We start from the raw sequence: 25,656 nt of genomic DNA on the forward strand, positions 1-25,656 counted from the left end.
ATCGAGATTTCTATCTCGCTACTTCGCTCAATCATTTCATTCGTAAGTTTATTTCTTGAGAGCTTAATAAAAATGTAATTGTTGTACTGATTGTTACTGCCGTGTAATTGTCCAGGTATGTTCTGTCAAACTTTCAAAAGTATTTTTAGCAAAGATTTTTCATCAAACAATCTCTCGTTCCTTCTGAAACCTTCTCATAGAAAAGTAAACGAGAGAGCACTGTGTTAGTCTTAAGATTAGTATTATTTAAGCAATTCAGGTAAACACAGATAGACTTTCACATGCTTTACGTCAAAAAATTGAACATGAAAAAAATATAGTAACAGTAACATGGTTTTTCAACCGTTACTTATTTCAAAGAGTATTTTTCGCTGGACTGCAGTCATTTATTTCATTAAGAAACATTTAAAACTTGTTTCGATGATTTACGTGAAGTGGAAAAAATTAGTAGCAATAAACGTCATTTCTTTACTTTTCACTTTACTTTTCATTCATTTGTTTGATCTGCGAAGTGCTTGACAGTTATCTAATGAAGACGCAAAGCTTCATCCTTAGAAAAACAGTTTTTATGCTATTTGTGTGTTCGGCAGTTCTCTACAAATGAACTTTAATGCATTACAGAACCGCAGTCAGTCAATAGACTAACACTGCTAAAGGCCATTAGGACGAGAGTTACTTATTTTTAAGACCTTTAGTTAGGGCAAGTGACAAATGACCAACATCCTACATTATAACATTAATCACGGTCGGGCAGGTATATGACGACAGATAGTAACTTTACTTTGCATAAACCCATTCCACGTGCCCTTGCGCATGAAGACGATAAACCTTGGTTAGAGATGAAGGCAGTCAGTGATTGGCAACTGAGAACAACTGAAAGCAATACATAAGGTGGCGTTGATGGGCATAAAATTAATATGCTATCATATGAAAAACAACAGTTTTTTCTAGACAACTAAATTATATGAGTTCTGTTGATGCGAATTTTTAAACTAATTTTGAGTGCAATTTCACTTGTTTGGCGAGGTTGTGTGCACTGAACATGTTTTTGCTCCCTCGCTGCATATAGCTTCGTCGTGTGTCTTTTGGTGTCCATCAACAGTTTCCGCACAATCCAACTTTGGATCAAAACTGCTCTTCATTTACCCTCACTTTTTGTTTTCGGTTGGATCAGTTTTTCGGCTCTGGAGGCCAAGTAGAACGGTACAACATAAATGTCCCGGCTGTGGTGAGGAGTTTTGGTTGGCAATTCCCTGTTTATAACTATTGGTGTAGCTATGCCAGTCTCCAAGAATTTGGAAGATGCCGTAAGAACCCATTAAATTTGTTTTTCCAGCGGCGAGGAAAAAAGTTGCACATTTCCTGGGATAAGAGATATGGGCATTCTTTCGTGTTGTGCTGGAGCTTCCCGTGCTGGTCGTGCTAGGTAATAGACCGGGAATGTTCGTGTTTGCGCTTATTTGTTTTGTCGTTAGGCGCACATTGGAGAGCTTTCTTTTCTTTTGGTTAGCTCCAAAATTTAGCACCGTCGTTATTTTATTTCATAACAAGTTATGCTAGTACAAAAACTTCCTTAAATTAAAGTTTCCCTTAGAGGGATTTTTGATTGAGAAATGATCGAGAGTTTTAAAGTTTTTGTTGCCCTTGTAATCTTTTTCGGAACGGGGTATACTTCTGGCGCTTGCTGGTTAACTTCCTGAAACTGCTCTCATCTCTTGAGGATTGTACGGATAAGTTATGTTTAAAATGTGTCAGCTCGGTAACGCTTTTTTTTAATAAACTGTTTTAGCTTTATGAATCTCTGCTATTGGCTTCCCCCTCCGGATGTTTTCGGACTTTTTGATTCTTGAACTGGCAATGTTGCGATTGCTAAAATTGCGGTGAATTAACCGTTCATTTAATGGACCCCATTTGATTTCAGTTCTTTTTGTGTCATTGCGGCTTCAATTAAAATGGCTAACCGTGTTTTGCTTTGCTTAGTTTCAATTTGGAAATTAATTATCTCAAAAGATGTCCCAAAAGCGGCTTTTTAGTGTTAATCAAATAGTGAAATACTTTCTTATGAAGTTTTTACAGAGTATGTGTCTCAAAGCATTAACATTATCTTATTCCGTTTTTCATGTCACTATGAGTATATTGTCATTAAAGGCGTGAGCATAAACCAGGAGGTTCGGTAATGTAAGTACGCACATAAAGTTCCGACCCCGCTCATCTACATTCTTGAATTAATTGGCTACCAAATGACGAAGAGATAGAAAAAGTTCAAACGCATACATATCGTTCAATTCACAACCAAGGGAATACAATCATGCCACGCTGGAGGACCGATGAAAATTGTTGACAATACGACTACTAGAGAGAACAATAATAGAAGTGAAATAACAAACACTTTTCACGACTAAAACTCGATGTCTATAATTAAAAACAAATCACAACGAAATCAAACTCGCATCAGATAAAACCCAAATAAAATGATTTAACCTACGCTTCTTCAGAAAAGATATGGGACCAGTCCTCAATGCGACTTGTCAACAGGTCGAAAAAAGAGCAAAGAGGTGGGAAGTTCAAAAATACATTTCTATTTTGAAAACAATTAGTTTCACAGTTGTTAATGTCATTAGATATCAATTGAAAACACAAAATATTTTTTATATCTTCTTAGGAAGCAATTGAGACATGTCACTGTCCAATTTTCAATTGCGCAAAATTACATAGCCACTGGGACTTACGATTATTGTTATAAATTTGAAAGAAAAAAAAGTCCTTTAAAATGAACAGATAGATAAAAATCTCAAACATTTTATGAAATCTCGTAGTATCAGAAAAAAAGCCGCCGAGAAACAAATGTATGAAGCTAAAATCGTTGTAACCACTGAATTATATTTCACTGGAAACCGTTTGTGACCTGTTTTACGGAAACTGAGAAGCAAATCGACGGAAAAACTATTTAAAATAAATGACGAAGCTCAACAACCCAAATATTTTTAAAAACAAAATACTTTCAAAAGTCATAACAGACTTAGCATTAGCAATAAAAACCTATAGATTAAGCTGCAAAACTTCAGGAAGTCAATTGGCCCTGTTGATAACGAGATTAAGTCAGGACACCACAAAAAACAACAAATACATAAAGAATCCAAAATTTCAAACTTTTTTGCGACATCACACTCTTCAAGGCACTATAGTAACAGAAGTAAAAAGCCGAGAAACAAAAAATTGAACACAAAACTGTTATAAAGATTAAACTATGGCTCACTGCGAAGGGGTTGTGACATATGTTTACAGAGACGGAGCTACAAATCGACCAAAATCTATTTGAAAAATGACGAAGCTACTGAAAAAACTGTTTCGATTCATTTAAACGTCCTCTAAAACTAACTAGATCTTTGATTGGAGACGCTAAGTCATTGAGCTACAAAAATATAACAAATGAACGCAAACCTCGAGGAGTCCAAACAATTTTTACAAAAACAATTTGTCAGAGCCATAAAAACAATGAGCTTAACTCTTAAACCATAACATGATCTCCTTAGGCTTTCTTTATTGAAAATAAAATAATTGATTATAATTGATCCCTAATTTGAAGCTCTTGTCAGTAAATTACATAAAAACAATTACAAAGCGGAAATGAATCAACCCAGATATTGCTGCGCGTCTAAAAAAACACTCAATTGCACAAATGGTTGCAAATGATATCATTTTTAAGCAAATTTTTTTGTTTTGTCAAAAATAAAAAATGCATTTTGTTTAATTATAGAGATTAAATTTGTAAAGAAAATTGGAAAATTTATAATTGCAGAAGACTCTTAAAGCCAGCAGGAGTACAACTAGCTCTTGTTAAAGCTGAAGAAGAATATGTTTGCTGTTATAAGGAGACTACTAACAGCTAATTTGAAGCAAAGGGCTAAAAAAAGCAAACTTGTTTTTTTTACGAAAAAAGTCTGAATTTTGAACAATTTTGCATAGATGCTAGCCAAACAAACTCGAATCGATTAAATCATCCACCCTCCTCTATCTTTAGAGATAAAATGAATAACACTACAGTTAACAATTTTATCATATTTTAGCAAAGTTGACAAAAATTTGGTCAAAAACACCTAAAATGTGAATAAAAACAGTTGAAGTACGACTATTATTCACAAAACTTCAAAGCTCAATAACTCCGTATGAAAAGCAAAAATTGAAAAAATCTTTTTAATTCCATATTCTACGCTGGACGGGCTTTCTAATGATACCACTCACAACTCTCTACGATAATTATATCGATCGGCCAAAATTGTCTGAACACAAAAAACCCATTTGAGTATATAGTTCCTCCCCCACTAAAGTGTGTCGGAACAAAAAAATCTGCGATGAGGAAATCATTAGAAATTTGGATCTACACGGGCATATTCATCGTTCGTGTGGAATCCTATTTTAAATTATTACGTTACTATGGCTCGGCCTGCATTAACAGCAAAATTGTATTGCCCGCCGGCTTCATTCCGGTCTGCATATTTTAAAATAATGTTGGAAAACCAAAACATATACAGGGTTAGTGGCCTTTTAAAGTCGAGCTGATATCTAAAGAATATTCTCTTATGTTCGACATCTGGTGTTCATCTGCTCGGATTCGTTTGTTGATTTATTTTGAATCTAGTTAAGCTTACGAAGCCTCTTTTTAGAAACTTATAAAAATTGAGCATATGATGTTGCAATCAGTGCAATTTTGTATTTTTCCAACATTCCCCTAAAAAATTAATTACTGAATCTTGTTTTGCCGTGCTGCTTCTTGTGGTTTCATGAAATTTGCCTTCATTTTAAAGTTACATATATATCTATATTGGTGAAAAAAGTCCACATGTCTTACTGGAGAGAAAGCACTTACTACAGTTTTCAACTTCGGATCGTGAGTTGCTCTCGTTGATTAAAACGTCTACAAGATATATCTTGTCTGATTGTGCGCCAGAATCTCACCACTAATTGAACTCCTGGATCCTTCAGGACAACCCTACCAAAAATTGTTGTGCAGTTTTCTGCTTTTATCCAAAACTGATAAATATTTCTCTATCAAGTGCTCGTTGCCTCCGACAGGACTTTCAAAAGAAGTTTAATTTATTTGTTCCTTGTTTCCACAAAATTTGTGAGTTGAACCAATAGACTGCTATTGGTCCGGTTAAACGGAACCCAGGTTATTATTGATGGGCCTGAACTGATCCACGTCATGCATTTTCCTATGACACACTTTCTGTAAAGGGTTCAAACAGAAAAAAATCTCCACGGTTATGCATTAAAACATGCTCATCGTTTGTCAACTGCTAGTCACAATTTGTGACATTCAGATTAATCTTACTTTCAACGTCAATGTGGATTGCGCTGAAATTACGTCTGTCGGATAAGTTTACATGCTCTAACCCTTTTGTCCCAGTTTTGTTAAATTTATTTTGTGCTAATTTTGTCACGCATTTTTTTGGAAAGACCCTGGGTAACATTTCCCTCACAAAGGAAGTATACTCAAGAGGGTTACACATCTTCAGCTTTGTTCCTAGTGCTCTTCTGCCTAGGGAATTTCCTTTGTTCACACAATCAGTTCCGTATTTGTTTCCAGGGGATTCTCTCTTGAGTTTCCTAAATCACTTGAGAATCACTTTGAGGCAAATCCACATGAGGCGTCGAAAAACTTATAACCACTTTGTGGAAAAATTCTTAAACAAAAAATTGGCTTTTTTGAAAACTAGCTTCATTTTATGTGAAGCGTTGGCCAGCGTTGACTGCCAACTACCAGATGCAGCCAACCAAGTCCATATATATCTTGTCCTTTGTTTCCCATAGAAGAGATTTCTCCTGTTCACGTCCATACGCGGAGCTGCTCTTCGAGTTGCAGCATGTGTCCTGTGAATTGTGAAATCGTCCTAAACGATGTGTTATTTGGCTAAGGCTGAACTTGTCGACTTAGTCATCCTATCTTATTGGGGGCTCAAACGTTGGTTGCTGTCAGAACAGATGGAGTCCCACGGGTCTATGGTGAGCCAGAAGTTCTCCTTTTCGAAATGCTGGCTACAATATATCTTAATGCAAAGAATTACTGATGCTCAATAAACTAAATTTGAAAAAAAAATTCAAGAGGCTGATTTTGACAAGAACTTTGTGAACTTAGGTGCGTTAAGTAGCCACTGCCCCACCTCGCATTATCGTCAACCGATTTTGCAAATTTGGTCTGAGAGTAACCTTACTGCATATAACCCGTACTATAGGTTATGAGAAGGATTTCAACTTTGATTGGAAAATGTTATTCTACTGACGCCAGCCATTTGCTTTCTTTCAAAATACAAAGCAAACCTGTTCGAGAATGTTTTTCGTTACAAAACAAACTAGACTAGGAAGTGATTGAAAGTGTTCTGTTAGCATCTATTGAGTTCAGGAATGAAGAAAGGAGGCGGAAACCAAAATGGCAAAAATATCTTTCTCTTTCTCTTCTTCTAAAGAGAAAAAATGGCTGAACAACCGTTGTTTTTTAAAAAGTTTGCCAAGGTAAATACAGCGGCAGGGTTTAGGATTTTTTGATACAGCATGCATGCAAACGATTCTGAGAATGAATTTTTACAAGTCCAATGAACCAAGTGGAAAAATGGAATAATTGATTTGGTAAGAAAGATTCGAAAACCACAAAAGAACCTGCCTCACTAATAAATTTTGATCCAAAACTCTTTTCCCATTATACATTTTACTAGCACAGTAAAAGTTTGGAAGAAATCCGAGAGAATGCGTACAAAAAATCCGTTTTTCAATACTTCAATTTTCCTTAAGTTAAGGCTACTGACAATAAATTACGCAGTATTAACTTGTATCCGAGAGAATGCAAATAATAGCTATTAAAGTGGCATTCACTTGAGGTTTGGAAAAATGGCAATTGTAAGCAGCAAAGCAATTTCAAAAACGAAAAATTGTTTTGCAAATAATTGGAAGTTGAACTGTTGAAAGTTTTGGAGATCATCTGTTGGGATATCCTTAGAAGTGTACATCAACTGAACTTAAATGGCATTTGCCTTCAAATGGAATTTACAACAACTAAATAAAATAAAATACGGATATGGATACATGAAGGGTATCCATTGCCGTATGACATTTCCCCCTCTTGGAGAGAAAAAAAATTACTAATTAAAATCAGAAAATTAATAAATATTCACCGGTTACTAAGTAATAAAATATTAAATAATAGATAAAATAAAAGTTTATGAAAATTTTGTTTTATTCAAGTTTATTCACTATCACTGTTTTCTGCATTTTCTGCCTGGAGAACAGTCATCTCCCGTGGTAGATTTTGGGGTTCCTCAACCCATTCATTAGAATCTCTCGCAACTCCAATGTCCTGATTATCGGTGTAGCCTTCTGTGCTTCGAACTTTTTCAATAATCGTTTGTGACTTCTGGTTCTTTTTCTTCAAGGTTCGCTTGCTTTTTCGAATTGAAGAAGTATCGGAATCAGATGTGTCGCTAATTGTGAGTTGGCGTTTTGAAGTTTTTCGCAAAATGAGTGTAGGCTTTGTTTGCACTGATGAGGCTATTTGCGCCCCAGATGGTCCTGCCGTATTTGATGTAGCCAATTGCGGTGCGATTGGGCTAAATCTAAGTATTTGCGTTAAATCGGGTCTATTCAGGAATGCTTCGTCGTGTTTCGGATTTCTCTTGGGAATTCTCATTTTTAACGATCTTGCAATATTACTGGCTGTAGAGATACATGACCGTCCTGATGAAACAACACTCACACCTTCCGTTTGTCTCTTATTACGTTTAATCTTTTTGTCACCAGTGTTTTTCCGAATAAAATCTTGCTCGTGTTTCTGGATTTTTTGTTCGAGGGTTTTTTCGTTGATCTTTTGATCTTTTTCGGACGTCGCTCTATATATTGTGTGAGTTCCGTTTCTCTTTCAGCCCGTGTCCCAAATTTAGCGATATCCGAGTTCCTAACCCGTACTTCTTGTTTGTGTGGTTCTTTTATCACACTCGTCGTGGGGCTTACTTTGCACACAGTGCTTCCTGGTGCTAGCACCTCATATAGGCCATCCAGGTTCTTCTTTTGACGTTGGTTATCGTGTAGCTTGCGAGCCAACTTCACCTGCACGCTACGTTCCGAGCAAGGGATTGGGCGGCAAACAGCGTCTGAACTAATGAAACGTTCTTCTCCGTCGTTTCATTTCTCTTGCTCAGTTCTTGCAAGGGTACTTGCGGCGCAAATGACACGCTCAATCTCCGTGTCAGAACATAGAGCCGTATCCGCCCACTGTTCTTCTGTCAGGTAGGAGCGGCCCGGAATTGTATCTTCGTCTGAACAATAATTAATTATTGCATTATAATTGAGATTTTTACTATCAGATTTAGTTGTGATATTTGATATAGGTGTGTTACATTTTCTACCAAAGTGTGCTTCAAATGGTGTGATATTTATTGTTTTTTGGCTTTGATATTCTTAATCGTTGTATTATTGCTTTTAGTGAAGTTTCTAAATTAAATTTTTTATTTAATTGTGATTTCATGCCAGATAATTGTCGTTTAATTGTTTGAATAACACGTTCTACTAATCCGATTGCTCTATGATCATTCGCTGGTGCATATATAGGTGTAATATTTATTTCAGTACAAAATATCTCAAACTTTTTTCCTGTGAAACATCTAGCTTGATCTAATCTAATAGTTCTAGGTACTCCGTGTTGATATATATATTTATTTAAGAATTTGATCACATTTGGGCCTGATGGATTATTTACTGTTTCTGCTGTAGGGTATTTAGAATATCTGTCTATACTTGTAATAAAATATTGCTCTATGCCTTTCTCATTTAAAATTGGTCCACCAAAGTCTAATTGTATTTCGTCGTTTGGTTCACTACATTTAGGTAGAGGTGTCCATTTGCGGGTGCGGAATCACTGATTTGAGGTTCTTACCAATTTCCGTGCAAGCTTTGCACTCACTGGCTTTTGCCAGTATATCTCTGTGGATATAGGGTCACCAGATATTTTGGGCTAGGGAGAGCATGGCGAAACTTCCTGGGTGTGTGGAGTGGATATATTCCAGCACCGCGTCCCTGATTGATTTGGGTATGGCAATTCTTTCGTCGAGGCAGACACACCCATGTTTGACGCTTAAATCTCTCCAATATGAGTAGAGATAAGGGCTTATCTCTTGTAATCAATCCGCGTCGTTTCCGATCACACAGTCCCTCACTTCTTTTAGTATCGCATCCTTTCCTGTCAGTATGGCCAAGAACTTCTTACTGAACACTTTATTGAGTGTCTCAGTAAACATAATGTCGTCGGCCTCCTCTATCATACAACCAGGTGGGGTTTCTGTGTGTGATGTTGTATTGGATCCAGGTGTTGAAGGAGTCGTGTCTGAGAAGGTTACTCTCGCCTTTGTAGGGGTTGATTTAGAGCGGGTTGCTTTGGCCTTTGACATTGTTTTTATACTGTTTATTGAATTGTTTGATAAGAGAGATTTATTGTGTTTATTCACAAAGTAGTGTTTTGTAGGCTGAATTTGGGCAAAAAGCGAGTGATTTTTGTGTAAGTGGTACTTATACTTAGGAATTTGTGCTTTCGCGCTCAATTCAGTGTTATTAGGTGGATTACTTGATTTAATTCCATTAATGGCCTGTATTGGGGATTATTGTTCAGTTTGTTCGCATTCTTTACTGTCTGACATTTGCACCTCTTTTGCAGCAAATTTGTTAATAGAATGTGAATTAATGACTTTACGATGATTTAGTGCAAATTGTAATTTTGTAACTTTAAGTGGCATTTGCGACGCAAATAGGTGTTCAGAATGTGAATTAATTTTAGAATTGGGGAGTGTTAATTGCGGTACGAATGGTGTTTTCAATGGTGAAGTAGTTAATCGTGATGCAAATGCTTCCTTACAATTAGGTGAATTAACACTTAGTGATGTGGGTAATCGCGGTGCGAATGGTCGTTTTACTTTTTGCAAAGGCAAATTTGACTTTAAAATGCTTTTAAATTTTTTAGTTGCTGTCTGTTTATTTATTATTAAATGTTTCATTGAATCACGGATTTTTGAAATTGTTGCGACAACAAAATGTTCGTCGTATGTAGATATCTTATTAGCTCTGGCAAATGGGTTCCTGGAAATGTAGTCAACGAGGCCCGTCTTTGCATCTGGCATATGTTCAATTGTGCAATTGTACGGAAGTAATCTATCGATCCATCGAGATAGTCGACTATTGTATGATTTGTTAGATCGCTCTTCTTTAAGTATGGACAATAGGTCTCTATGATCCGTCACTACCGTAAAATTTTTTCCGTACAAATAGTATTTAAAATAGTCAATTGACCAAACTATCCCCAACAGTTCCAATTCATTGACCTTGTAGCGTTCTTCCGTTGAATTGAGAAATCGTGACGCGAATGCTATTGGCTTCCAACCATCTGGTGTGTTTTTTTCTAATGCTGCCCCCAATCCTGAACGCGAAGCATCAAATTTTACGCGGACATCCAATTTTGGATTGTAATGGCTATTTTCTGTACTGTTTGCGATTTTTTCTTCAATCAGATTAAAATGTTTCGTGTGTTCATCTGTGCAGATGAATTTTACAGATTTCTTTATAAGTGGTCTAAGAGGGTGACATAATTGTGCTAAATGTGGTATAAATTTGCCGATGTAGTGTAATGACTCTGGAAATGTCGTTTTAGTGTTGTTGGTGGTGGTATTGTTAAAATTGCTGCTGTTTTGCTTTCTAAAGGTGATATTCCAGTCTGTGTAAATTTATAACCTAGCCATTTTATTTCCGATTTAGCAAAGTGACATTTCTGGAGGTTAATTCTTAAGTTATCGTCATCTAATTTTTTGAGACACTTGTAAACGTATGCTAAATGTTCTGCTTCAGTGCCGGTACTAACAATTATGATATCGTCCAAGAAACAGTATGTGTTTTGCAAGCCTATGAGTGTGTAATCCATAGCTTTTTGGAATTCTGCCGGCATATCTGTAAGTCCATAAAAACCAGTTTTGAATCTATAAGTACCAGTAGATTCGCCACATATGATGTTAAAATTACAGTGTTTTGCTGTGTCATGATGCAATTTTAGTTGACTATATCCATACTTTAAGTCTAATTTGGTGAAATATGCTTGTTGGCCGTTTTGTGTATTTGTATGGTGTTGAGAGATGGTATTAATTAACATTTCGATATTAGGCATTTGGTATTTATTTTTATGTATTGCTTTTATGTATTGCTAATGCTAGCTTTATCGACTGATCTTTCATCACTGTGATTACGATCGGGGAGATAAAATGTTCGTCAGAGCAACTAGATAGTTTTTCGATATGACCTTCAGTCTGTAACCTTTCTAATTCTTCTGACACTCTAGGTTGGAGATTTATCGGAACACGTCGACCTTTTTGATGTTTTGCCGTAAACTTTTGATGAAACTTTGATTTCGCTACATGTGTTTTAGATAAGCCAAATCTTGAAACTAGATGTGGAATTTGCGTCGCGATTGTCTCTTTAATTTTACATGTAGAATTATTGATGTTATAACACATTTACCAGTTTCTGGTTGTTGTTGAACAACTGCAAGTCCCAATGTAGTGAACAGATCTCTTCCGATGATATTTTTGTGCCCATCGTCTACCACAGTCAGCATTGCTGATGTGTCTTTCCATTGATTGTAGATTACTGTGGTTTCCAAGTGCCTAATGACTTTGATTGGTTCGTTTGAGAAAGTTTTCAAATTCCTTTTTTCTGTTGTATCTGTCCATTTGGCTGATTTTGTGGATCGGATGATTTTGTTCGCTAAACTTTTTGTTGTGATGCTGACGGCACTTCCAGAGTCAATCATAGCAGATGTTCTTATTTCCCCCATTTGCACTTCCACATTCAGTGGTTCCAATTGATGAACTGAATCAGAAGAAATCGCCGCTACATAGTCATCTAAATCACTATCATAGTTTGAATCATACACCTGTTCATACAATTGTTGATAGCTTGTTATATAGTTGACGGATTCTTCATCATCACTATTTTCCGGCGATTGATCGATTTGGTTTACATTTGATTTTTGAGTTTTCTGTATCGGATTCTGAGACTTTTTCGATTTGCGGCATTTTCTGGCGAAATGACCCATAATACCACAATTATTGCATTTCATACCATTCGCGGGACAAATTTTATTATGATTGTGACTCCAACGGAGACCACAATTCATACAAACACTTGTATATTGATAATTTTGAGGGACTGTTGGGTAGCGTGTGAAGTCTCGTTTTGTTGAAAATCCATTCGCGTTGCGATTGCATACTGGGTTACTATTAATGAAATTCACAGAAGTAGTACCTGACATCAAGTTTTGGTTTATTTTCTGCTGATTCTGCGCTCCCATTTCCATTTGTATGGCTATCTCCAATGCTTTTGGTGGTTCTACTGTTTCCTTCAACAATTCCTTCTGTGTCTCGTGATCAAGCATATTCAATATGAATGCATCACGGATCAATGTAGTCTCTTCACTACCCAGAGTGCAATTTTCCGCCAATTCTATGAGACGACCATAGAAACTTTCCATCGACTCTCCTTTTTGCTGCTTACACGAGTAGAAAACGAAGCGATCGTAAGTTATATTACGAACCTTTGTGAATGAGTCCTCCATTGCCTGCCACTAGTCTTTAAAAGGTTGTTTCTCTATCTGAAAATGAGGATATTTACTCTTGAAAATCCGCCGTCCCTCTGTACCAATGCTCAGATATAGCAACGATATCGTCTTCTGCTCACAAATTCCCCACGGTTCGTCTCCACAGAGAATCCCAATTTCTTCAACATTTTTACAACGGTTTTGCCAGTTTACTTTCAATTGCTGATTTCGAACTTTACGATCTCTTTCCGTTGCCTGTGTGTGGTTTTCTACCGGTTCTTCGTAGGTAGGTTCAGGCGGGTAAGTCACCGTTGCAGGGGGATCATTTAACAGGGTGTCTAATTGTATCCCTTCCTTAGCAAGTAGAGCCAGTTTCCATTGGTGCGTCCATTTGTCCCACGTCAGAGGAGGTGTTGCTGTTGGTTTCTCCCAAAATGCTTCTATGTGCAGTGGTGTTTTCTTTGAGTCCGCTGCTGACTGCGCCATGTTATACTCATACACAATGAGTATAGTCAATTGAATTGCAAATGCTCTCGTACAAGTTGAGATAGGCACTTGCGCCGCGAATGGCAAGTTTAGTCGTTACGTTCGAATGGTTGTTTTCTGGAATGGGCAATCGCGGTGCGATTGACTCTAGTCGAAACTACTGAGCTCAAATGAGAAGCGTTTGCCAGAATTAAATTAAACTGAGCGTTAGCGCTGCAAATTGGAGATTGAAGAATAAGAATTATACAATTTAAGAAAGAAAGTTTATTCAAAGTTTAATCACTCATAACAGAAGCAACTCTTGGATTTGTTTATATCGTGAACGAAGGTATTTCCTTTACAGACAGAGTGAACAGACAAAAACTGCTAAAGTGGGAGGAAGTGTACATCAGCTGAACTTAAATGGCATTTGCCCTTCAAATGGAATTTACAACAACTAAATTAAATAAAATACGGAAATGGATACATGACGGGTATCCATTGCCGTATGACATTCATGTTGAAATCTAAGAAACGCACGTGGAAGACACGTCAGCAATATAAAATCGTTTTTATTGCGTATTTGTCAAGTTTCGCCACTTAGTTGCCTTCTCAAAATGTTCGCCTTGCTATATTGATGGACACTAGCCCTCTAGCGATAGCAAAATCTCATTTCTAGCTTTTTTTCAACCATTGAGGGAAAGATTGCTAATTTTTAAACTTTGATTTTTTTTGAAATGTTAAATTAAACCCATTTCCACTACGTGCCCTTTGCTTAGCACTCGAGAAAATAATTTTTTCTTTGCTTTAGATTGTTCTAGATCTTGAGAAAACTTATTGAGATATTGAGACTATGAGATATTGAGATATTGAGATATGTTTTAGTTTGTTCTAAGACATTGAGAAAACTTAAAATCACAGTGTTTTTTATGGGCTTAGACTCCACTACCTACTCCTTCTCCAACTAACCCCAAACACGCAGAAGGGGTCTTTGGTGAGACAAAAATTTGTATGCAAAAAGTTCGCTGCTTTATATCGTAATGCAAACAAATGCGGTTCCTCATTAAACTAAAGTTTCTCAATTCTTTTCTCAGGTGGCTGATTTTTGCGAGAACTTTTTGAGAACTACGGTGCGTTAAATCGCCACTGGTCAATAGAAATTTCAATTTAGGACTAACAGTAAAGGTGCTGCATATAGCTCGTACTAAAGGTTATGAGAAGCACTTCAACTTAGAGTGCAAAAACTTATTCAACTGACGCTAAACACACTTTTCTTTTAAAACAAAAAGCAAAACCTGTCCAAGAACTGATTGTGTTGCAAAGAAAACTAGGCGGCAATAAAACTGCTTTTTAATTATCTATTGAGTTCAGGGAATAAGAAAAGTGGGGAAATCCAAAACGGCAAATATTTTTTATTTTTCTTTTTTTGAAAAAATGGCTGAAAAAAACGTAATCTTTTTGAAAATTAGCCAATCTAAAAATAGCAGCAGTTTTTAAGATTTTCTGAGAAACGTATGCAAACCATTCCGAGAAAGAACTTTTTCAAGTCAAAACAATCAAGCGGAGAGAAGGAACAAAAGATTTGTTATGATAGATCAGAAAATCTCAAGAGAACGCCCATCACTAAAAAGTATTGGCCTTATATTCCCATTACAATACATACTTTACTATCACAGTAAAAACAAGGATAATAACAGTAAAAAAACCTGAAAGAATGCGTACAAAAATCTTGTTTTCAGTACTTCATTAGGATTTCAATAATTTTCAATAATCATCAATTTTCAATAAGATAAGGCTACCGACTATAACCTACACAGTATTAACAAGTATTCACGAGAATAGATATGACAGCTGTTAAAGTGGGCATCTCTTGCGATTTAAAAAGCGGCGATTATATGCAGCAACGCAATTCTGAAACAAAAAAATCGTATTTGAAATATTTGTATGATGAACTGTTGAAAGTTTGAAGCTCATCTGCCCGGGGATGTCCTTATAATTTTTTCATGATTACAATGCAGACGAACTATGAGAAGAACGGATAAAAAGTATCACGATAAATGAAGGTTCACAGGGCAGCTCTAAGAGAATTTACTTCATCTCCTTATAAAGTTCTATTTGATTGTTTCAACGTTTTTTTTAAGAATTATAGCTGCACGCATCTGTTTATTATCACACTCTAACCCTAAAACAAAACTGTGTCTAACCCTAAAACAAAGCAAAATAAAATTGTGTAACACTGCTACTGGAACAATTTACGATAGACAAAAAACAACCAATTGTGTCAAGTGAGCCATAATTATATTTTTATATAAAAAGAAGTCTCTACACTTCCTTAGCGAGGTATTTTGTTTTCTTTCTTCATAGATCTTTTTCCACAAAAAGCCGTTAAAAAGTATTTTGCTTGTCTCAAACGAACTTTAGAGCCGTAATATTTAACCCGATGTCGTCTTTTAATCCGACCATTTGCATCTTAGAATATTTGTCTCAGTCATATAAATCCCTTGGTCCGTTTTCAATCCGATCATTTGCTTGACAATTTTTTTTGGCGCCTTAAACTTGTCTTCCACGAAAACACAATCAACAAGAAAAAACTGGACGACATTAAATGGTTCAGTGTTTAAAAACAGACGGGCGCTAAACATTCCATGCAAGTCAGCTGAGTAGTTTGATCTCAAACCGAATCTAAGAAATGCACATGGAAGACTACAAATCCGTTTTTACTGCAAATGTAACAATTTTTTGCCAATTAGTTGCCTTCTTGAATCTATTTTGCCGTGTTAGTTTTCTGGACATAATCACACTCTAGCACCAGTTAAATTTCGTTTTTGGCTTTTTCTCAGCCAATGAGAAAAAAACTTGCTAATTTTTACAATTCGATTTTCTGAAACGTTCAACCGTAACTCCAACGCCAATTCGTTTCCTGCAACTAGCACTCAAAAAAGCTAAAATACTAAAATATAAGAGGAAGAATATTTGATTTCTGTTAGTCTCAATTTTTTAGATCCTTCTAAGATATTGAGAAAACTTGAAATCGTAGTATTTTTGTTGGCCTAGACCACGCTGCGCGCTTTTTCTCGAACTCCCCCACACACAGGTGTCTTTGATGAGACAGAAAAATATGTATAGAAAAATTGGCTGCAATATATTGCATTGCAAGGACTTGCGGTTTGTCAATGAAGTTTCTAATCTGTATTTCAAGAGACTGATTTTGGCAAGAACTTTTTGAGAACTTAGGTTCATTATTTAGCCATTGACTAAATAAGCATTAACATCAAATGAATTTGTAAAATCATGCTGACAGTAAGTTTACTGCATATATCCTGTATTATACGTTATGAGAAGGACTTCAACTTTGATTGGAAAATGTTATTCTTCTGACGCTAAGAAGCTTTTTTCTTTCAAAATGCAAGGTAAAATCTGTTGAAAAATGCAGTTCATTACAATAAAAGCTGGGTAAAAAGAAATAATAAGTGCTCTCTATATATCTATTGAATTCAGGAATGAAGAAAAGTGGGGAACTCAAAATGAAAAAAAATCTCTTCTTTTGAAAATAAAATTTGCAAACAACTGCGTTCTTTTTAAAGGTTGGCTAATTTAAATAGAGTGTCAAAATTTAGGATTTCTTGAAACAGCATGCATGCAAACGCTTCAGAGAATGAATGTTTGCAATTTAACTGAACTAAGGAACTAAGTGGAGAAAAAGAACTATTGATTTGGTATGAAACATTTATGGTCTTTTATTCCCTTTGCATTATAAATTTTATTATCGCAGTAAAAATACGGAAAAACCCAAGAATGCGTACAAAAATTTGGCTTCCAGTACTTCAAATTCATTAAGATAATGCTGCTGACTATGAATTACACAGTATTAACATCTATGTTTTGCAAATATTTGGAAGAAGGACTGATGACATTTTGTTAATCATCTGTATGGGATGTCCATAGAATCTTTTCTGAACACAAGGCATATGATCTATAAGAAAAGTGGATTAGAAAATATCAGGTTGAAGGAACGTTTAGAGTCGCGCTTTTCAGGAATTAACTCAACTCTAAATAGAGTTCTTTTTAATTGTTTTGACATCTATTTAAAAATAGAGCTGTAGGCATCTCTTTATTACCTTAGTGTAACCCCGAAACAAGACATATAAAACTGTGTACCACTGCTACTGGAAACAATTTGCAATAGAGGATATGCAACCGATGCCGTCAACGAAGCCATAATTCTAGTTTTCTATACTCATATGTCTCTCCACTTTAATAGCGAGTTATTTCGCTTCGTTTCCACAGCCCTTTTCTGCAACAAGCTGTAAAAATTTATTTAATTGCTTTCAAGCGATATTCGTAGCAATTATGTTAGACCTCCTCTGGCCTCTTTTCAATCCGATCTTTTGATTGACAGACTTTTTAATGACGTGTTAAACTTGTCTTCCTCAAAAACACAAGAAACAAGAAAAGGCTGGATGGTATTTGATGGTTCAGTGTTTAAAAATAGACGGGCGCTAAACATTCCATGCAAGTCAACTGAGTAGTTTGATCTCAAACGGAATCTAAGAAATGCACATGGAAGACTACAAATCCGTTTTTACTGCAAATGTAACAATTTTTTGCCACTTAGTTGCACTCTTGAATCTATTTTGCCGTGCTAGTTTTTTGGACATAATTACCCTCTAGCACCAGTTAAATATCGTTTTTGGCTTTTTCTCACCCATTGAGAAAAAACTTGCTAATTTTTACAATTCGATTTTCTGAAATGTTCAACCGTAGCTCCAACTCCACTTCGTGCCCTGTGACTCAACTGAATAATTTGGCTTCAAATGAAATCTAAGAAATGCACATGGAAGAAACATCAGCACTATAAATCCTTTTTTACTGCGAATTTGTCAAATTTTGCCGCTTAGTTGCCCTTTTGAATCTATTTTTCCTTGCCTTGCTAAAATGCCTGACATAGTGACCCTTTAGCACTAGTAAAATCTCACTTTCGGCCTTTTCTCAAGAGTTGAGAGAAAATTTTCAAATTTGTACACTTTGAATCTCTAAGAACGTTAAAACGTAAATCCAACTCCACCTCGGGCCTAGCACTCGGGATACTATTTGTTCCACCATATACGAGGAGGTACATTTGATTTCTGTTAGTCTCTAAGTGTTAGATCCATCTATGATATTGAGAAGACATAAAATCATAGTGTTTTTATCAGCTTACCTCACTCCCCTACTCCCTCTCCACCTCCCCCCCCCCCCCCCACACACACACACACACACGCACACACCCGACAAAGCTTAAACCCCATTGCCGGCTGCTGATAGCCTCCCCTAAACGCAAACTGGCTACTAGCAAAGCAAACCTGTAGCTGGTTGTTTGAGAATAATTTTCCCCGACACCAGTCGGTTATGTTTTGTGATCTATGGTTTGGTTGATTGATATGACGATACTTTTAAAGAATGCATTTTTTAGGTCTTCTTCAAATTTTTGGAAAATTGATTTTTATTTGAAAAATGGCTCCATTTAACGATATTTAGCATCATCATCATCATCCGAAATTTTACCTCGAGACTTCGAGTAGTGTCAAAGAGAACTGATGCAAACAGAACGAGAGCAATTGCTTGATGAGTCCCCGGGTAGGCGTTCAAGCCGAACCAAAAATGAAGGATCGCTGCAAATTATTCTGCAACCTGATAGAGCATACGAACCTTCCGAAATTATCGACGAAATGGGATTTGGGAAAGCCCAGTTAATCGCTTTTCCCATTGTTGCACTATCGTTCCTCTTCGCTTTCAGCACAATTGACTTGCAACCCTTTCTTGGAGTTAACTTGTACGTGAAACTGGAGCTGACAAAATATCAACAATCTTTGATGAATTTCTTGCCTATTTGCTCGAGTATTTTTGGCGTCACGTGCTTAGGCTATATTAGTGATAAGTTTGGCAGGAGGAATGCTTTAATGCTGAGTTCTTTTTTACTGCTGCTGTTTAATCTATTGACGTGTGCTCATCAACACTATATCTGGATTACTGTATGCAGAACTTTGGTCGGACTTTCACGAGGTAAGCCAATTTTTAGAAAAAGTTATCTTAAGTTCAAAAAAGTGTTAAAAATTATTAAAAAGTATAGAATTAAAATTAAAGCAATTAAAATTATTGGGCCCTAATTGGCTCCATTGACGTGCGCTCTCTATCAAGCGCTGGTACGAAAATCATGAACTCTTGAATCTTTCTAGATAACAGTTACACGATTTTGAGTGAGCTCCATGACCCTTGAAAACAGAGCTCGATTTTGAACTTCGTGTTATAACTTAAAAATACAAATTTTCATTAGTGTGTTTTTACCGAAACCAGAACAGAGTTCTAGCGTGGCTTTCAGTTTTCTAGAACTCATATTTTCGCTGTTTTTTTTTGAATTTCTGAATTCTGAATTTGTGCAGCTATTTGGATTGAGAATTTATTAAGATTGACGCCGGTTGCTAAATTTAACTGCCATGAACCTAAAATCAAATTGAAAAATTCAACTTTGTACATTATTCGATCATCCAGTCAAATATAGCTAAAATGGTACAGAGTACTCCAATAGAAACAATATTTTAGATTGTGAATTAGATCAAAGCACTTCTGTTTCAAGCGGTATGTCTATTTGCCAAAAATAGTATCGGTTTTGGGACATTTATTTGAAGATATTCGAATAGTAATCAGTATTTATCATGATTTTATCAGTAGATATCATTATCTAAGCCTGTAACCTATAATCTTGTTCCGTTCTAAGAGAACCCGGGTCCGTTTCTGCATACAATTCTTGAGCACAGGAAAGTTGCACGAACAGTAACATAATCATACCGCTGTAAAACTTACATCGGTAAGTTCAAAGTTTCAGCCAAATAAGACTCGTTGGCAAAGAATTATTTCACATCACTTCAGTGCTTTTTATACTATGTTTTACAATTATGTAATGATACGTTACCATGTAAAAATGCACCTGTCTGCCTAAAATTGTACGAAATAAATGAATGGGTGCCTGAAGGCAAGAGGGCAAAAATACAAGGGTCCAAATATTTAGAATCCCAGGTTGAAGTCCCAGGCGGAAAGTTGGTATGTCCAGACCGTCCCAGATGGAAAGTCGGTATGTCCAGACCGTCCCAGATGGAAAGTGCCTATGTCCAGTCGTGCGTTCACCAGACTATTCGTGCGTTCATGATGAGACTTTCGTGCGTTCATCAGACCTTTCGTGCGTTCATGTCCAGACTTTCTTGCGTTCACCAGACTTTCGTGCGTTCATGATCAGACTTTCGTGCGTTCACCAGACCTTTCATGCGTTCATGTCAAGACTTTCGTGCGTTTTTTCTTGTTTCCAGAACGCATGACACCCCCGTCGTCCGTTCATCTGGGTCTGGACATATCGACTTTCCGTCTGGGACCTCAACCTGGGATCTTATCTGCCCCCTTCTCAGCTTTGTCGGCAAATAACTTTTACACCACTAGGCGAAAGTGCTAATTTTTTTACAGAGCAACCTGCTATACAACAAAACATAGTTTGTAAGTGGGGGTAATAAAAAATAATGAGGGAGAGGGGATCATGATAGATAGAAACTTTGTAACCATCTAGCTCAGCCTCATGTTCAAACCTTTTCAATAAGAATCATCATTTTGGCGTTGTCTTCAGAGGGTCAAAAAGATTGTTTATAACAAAGAATAACATGTTACTAATGATATCTGAGCTATCAGAGGATGTTTTCTCATCTAAAGTTTGTTAGTTCATACTTTTAGAGCAATAGTGTAAACTTCCCTGTCGAAGAATTTTCCAGAAGATCTTAATTTAACTTTCCGGGTCACCCATCAAACAACTTCCCTTGAATTCAACAAAAAGGTCATATATGATATTCAGTCATCATATCAGATCATATATGTTTTGTATGGTTTCCCTGTTGCCAAGCAAAGATTGTGTATGAATTCCTGGAAATCATACAGCAATCATACAAAAAAAGTTGTATAGTTTTCTCTTTTTGAGAAGTTGAATTTCATGGCAATCGTAGAATGTCATATAAGACACATAAAACATTGCTTGCGTCACAAACTCGCGTATAATATAGTCCAAGAGAACTTGCTTTAAATATATCATTATATATGCAGTCTACTGCTTGACTCTTTACGCGCGTTAAAAAAATAAGTTTGGATTTTAAACTTGTTTGTAACGTTATTTTGATGTTATATGCCAACAAAACTTTTATTTGTTTCTCATAAATCAACTTTTATAGGTGTAATCTGCCTTCAGATGAAATCAATAATGCAGTCTTATAATGCAGTCTTATATTATTTTATTTAGCATTGAACTTCGCAATAGAAAAAGTCCGTCCGGGTTTTATTTTTGAAAATCACAACAATGATGCTTTTTCTTCATAAAAACTGAATTGTAATTTCATTGAGAGAACAATTAATCACTCCTGATAATCATATCCGAATCATAAACAAATTTTTTGGCTTCAAATCGAATTTTGACAATAAAATATGGTTATAACAAAAAAATAATTTCGGATCTTTTCCGCTAGCGCCCCCCAGTACTATATAGCCGAAATTAAAGCACCCCCAAAAATGAATGTTTTGCTCCTTCTGAAAAGGTTATTTGTTTTTTTAATATCGTTCCTGGTATAATACATCAACAACCATATATGTAACAATTTTCAAAAGAAATTATAGCATTACACCCCTTTACAAAACTCGTAACTACTATAAATGCAACAAGAACAGGTTTTTGGTTGATGTTTACATTATTTGCAGTGACTCATTGCTATGCACATATTATTTTCAAACTTTCGCTCTAATAGTATTTTCTAAATGCCTATTCATTCGAAATACAAACGTAATATACTCAAATGCATACAATGTTTAAACCTAAAAAAATGGGGGTGCCTAATTTACTGGGGGGGGGGGGTACTAGCGGAAAAGATCCGTAATTTCTCTTGATGCACAATTCCGGCAAATAGTTTTAATCAGTTTTCATATTTTTGTACCGACTAACTGATGCGTCCCTGTTATGGCAAGATGGATGTTTTGATTTTACTAATCGGATCAAATTTTCTTTAGTTTTATATTAGCTGATTTCAGAGGTACAACCACATTTTTGGCAATTTCACACAAGGTCTTGACGTTTTTGACACTCTTCGATATAATTGGTCTCTTTGGATTTATTTGCCAATTACGGTTATTAGTTGTCTTGTGGAGAAAATGCCTAACAGCAAGTTTGATCAATTTTACTGCAATTTCAAGTTATTGGAAACAATTTAAAGACCGATTCGTTTGGACAACAGATTCTTAGTTTGCTATAAGAAAAAAACTGACCTCATCTGATTCAAAAATTCTGGCATTCGACAAACCAGTAGAAGTTTTGGTTTAACCTCAATCTTCTAAATGCAAATAATTAATTCAAATCTGGGTAACACTATCTTTTCGTTGTTCATAAAGTTCTCCATAAGTGTGAATTTTTTAATGCGAATCTTGGTTTTCCACCCAAGCAAATCAGAGAAATTTCGAAACTTTTAATACAAATTTCAGTTACGAGTCATTAATTCAAATGTATTGCTAGTTCTACAAAGTTAAAACCAAAAACAAATCTTTTGTTTTTCACTAAACTTTGCATGAATCGTTTAGTTTGTATTTCTCCTACAATTTTTTCTGCTTTTGTATCCTTCCATTGTTCCGAATGGTTAACAGAACCTGCGTTCTTCTTTAATAGTTTTATAGTTCCAATAGTCTGTGATTCTCTGAGCGAACATGCTTCAATTGGGGCTTATTGGGGCTTTAATTCAATTTTTTTCAGAATTTTTGTAATTTTTGTTAATTTGTTAAAGTTGTTGCAAATTTGTGCCTCTTCTTAACGACAATTAAACCAAACAGTTCCTATAAAATTTTGTTCCAATGCTTTTTTGGGGTTCGTTTGTTTGCCTCTGTTTTGATTTGAAAAGCAAAGAAAACAGGTCAAACGAAAAGTCGATTTGGCTTTTTTGAACAATTATTATGACATTATTGAATTAAAAAAGAAAATGTTTCATGTACTGCATTTAAATCTGTTGAAAATTTGCTCCTGCTTGTTTCCTTATGTTACTGAAGGATAAAATCAGATCTTAGGGTTGGGATATGGCTTGCTCTGTCAAATTTTTAATGATCTGAAGTAGAGGAAGTGGGTTAATGTCGATAAATGCTCCGGCCGGTAATTTTGACGTTTTTTTTTCAAATTGTTTGCCTGAAACAACTACATACCCTCTTATCATTGGCAGAAGTCATTTAAAAAGTAATGTTCCCCAAATATAATGAAAACAATTAGCTAGACAGTTCAGCTTAGAAGTCAACTTCAAGTGTACATCGGAACGTCAATATCATAACAACGGGGAGAAGAGGTAATTGATAGGCACAAAATGAGAACGCAACTGCTTCTTTTTAAGATAACAAAAATGAACGACAGAATGTTAAGCACAAGTCATAGATGGAATACTCCGTAAATGACTGAAAAATATGAATTTAAATTGAACCAATTACTGATTAATTTCTGCTGTATCTTAATGACCAAAACATTCACTGGTATAATCAGAGAAAGAAAGTAGAATCTATTTTAAAATATTTTCAAAAAGATTCATGATTTCCGACTCCAAAGACAAAAACTTTTTCATTTTGTTATACCGGGCTGTTTGGCTTATCTAGTTTTTATCACAATAAAGTGAAAATATTAGACGAGTAATAATCTATCATTGGGTTAGATATGGGCTGGAGATGGGTTAGATAAAAGAAATGGGTTAGATAAAAATCCATGAAGTAACAGTCTTGGATTTAAGACCTAAATTTAATTAATATGTTCAAAAACAAAACTGTTTTTAAGAAAGCATTAAAGTTATGCAAACAATTTCAAAGAAAATTGAACAGTAGCAATTTTGACCCAAGCAGTTGAATCCAATTCCCATGAGGAGAAACGGATCTTTTCCGTTTGTGCCCCCCCCCCCCCAGCTTAGTGGGCGCATATTATTTGCACCCTCCAGTCGCACGTGCCATTGTTTTACATAATGATTAACTATGTAATGGCACGTGCTCTGTAACTGGGGGGGGGGGGGGGGACCCATTCAAATTGAGTGCCTACACAAAACAGATTAGATTTTTTAAAGCAATTGGTGTCGAAATTCCTCTCATTGTCAGTTGCGTTCAACATTTGCAGTCTATTATTAAAAACAATAAATACGGTTATATTTTATGTTACAGGCTCAGTGACGGTCGGGTCTCTTTACTACGCCGAGATTTTGCCTGCAAAGTATCTTTATATGGGGCCATTGATTGGGAGTCTGGTCGCCGGGAGCACCCTTGGAGATGGACTGGTAGTTTTGGTCGGGTACTTCCTCTTGGCCGACAATGCCTACAGCTGGCAATTCTACCTTATCGCAATGTCTACCCCTATGGTTCTATTCTTGATTCTGGCTCTGTTCTTTCTGGAAGAAACGCCTCAGTTTTATTTAGCCAAAGGAAACGAAACCAAAGCTAAGAAAGTTCTGCAAAAATGGGCTGCCCAAAATGGCAAACAGATTCCCGATAACATCAAACTCTTGGCTCCCAAACTCAATCAAACATCCACATTTAACGCTATTCACTTGAGAAAAATAAGAGATGTTTACAGCCATCTTCATTTTACAAAAAACTGGATATGTATTGTTTTGATAGCTGGCATGAGTCGCTCCTTGAACGATGGCATGAACTTCACCTTAGCAGAACTGTTGTACGCAAAGGGTGAAAGTGGTTACTACTGCAAGGGGTCAGAAACGAAGACATACTACCTTACAAAATCAGACTACACTGCCTTGCTATTAGCCCAGCTTGTGAGCGTCGTAACCTTCTTGATAGCCTACCCTATTATGCGAGCTGGAATCAGCGCAAAGATCAGAGCTCTTTCTTGCTTCGCACTTAGCATCCCTTTAGTTTCTGGGTTGTATTTGTGCCCGAATTCAGCGGCTGCTTTTGTTTTGCTGTCTGTTGTGCGAATATGCGCTCAGATATCAACGCTTGCAGCAGTCCATGCGTTAGTGGAATTGATGATTCCTTCTGATGTTAGGGGAACAATAATTGGGGTGAGTAACTCTATGCGAACTGCACCACTGGCTCTGTACGCCTTATTGACCACCACACTTGCTAAGCATTCTCAGAATTATGTGACGTCATTGACCATGGCAGTGCTGCTGATCGGACTGGCAGCTGCACTTGTTATGTCTAATGATGTGAACAAAAACATCCGACCAAAGGAGAGAGAACATGCTTCACTCGATGAACTTGTGGAAATCTCGGAAAACTCAAACATATAACAGAAGTTTCTTCTAAGATTTATTTAATGCAAAGCTAGTGAGATCTGAAACACAGTTTTACAAATACACATTATTACATAGTAAGCTTGTTATTGATATTATGATAACAACTTACTGTGTAGGAACACAGAGTTACAATTTTATGCAAAAATAAAACCAGAGGTCCAGAGGTCTTTCTCTTAATAGTCTCCCGATTAATATAACACAACTCGTAACTACTGTCTGTTAAGTGTAAAATTCTAGAAAAATAAGTGAAAATTA

General features: G+C 36.2%; 1 protein-coding gene across 1 annotated transcript; it reads left to right on the forward strand.

The window, feature by feature from the left end:
• LOC142334951 (synaptic vesicle 2-related protein-like) lies at positions 1-25,395 on the forward strand. The gene is made up of 3 exons (XM_075383280.1): positions 1-115; positions 18,534-19,123; positions 24,308-25,395. The coding sequence occupies exons 2-3, from the start codon at positions 18,658-18,660 to the stop codon at positions 25,393-25,395; spliced, it is 1,554 nt and encodes a 517-aa protein (XP_075239395.1). The 5' UTR covers positions 1-115; positions 18,534-18,657.
• Positions 25,396-25,656: the final 261 nt, after the last annotated feature.

This window comes from Convolutriloba macropyga, chromosome 2 (genome assembly GCF_964194025.1).
Source record: "Convolutriloba macropyga chromosome 2, txConMacr16.3, whole genome shotgun sequence".
Taxonomy (NCBI): domain Eukaryota; kingdom Metazoa; phylum Xenacoelomorpha; order Acoela; family Convolutidae; genus Convolutriloba; species Convolutriloba macropyga.

Coding starts and splice junctions, on each gene's coding strand:
- LOC142334951 (XM_075383280.1), top strand. CDS start 18,658: ATGCAAACAGAACGAGAGCAATTGCTTGATGAGTCCCCGGGTAGGCGT. Junction 19,124..24,307: donor TTTGGTCGGACTTTCACGAG/GTAAGCCAATTT, acceptor TTTATGTTACAG/GCTCAGTGACGGTCGGGTCT.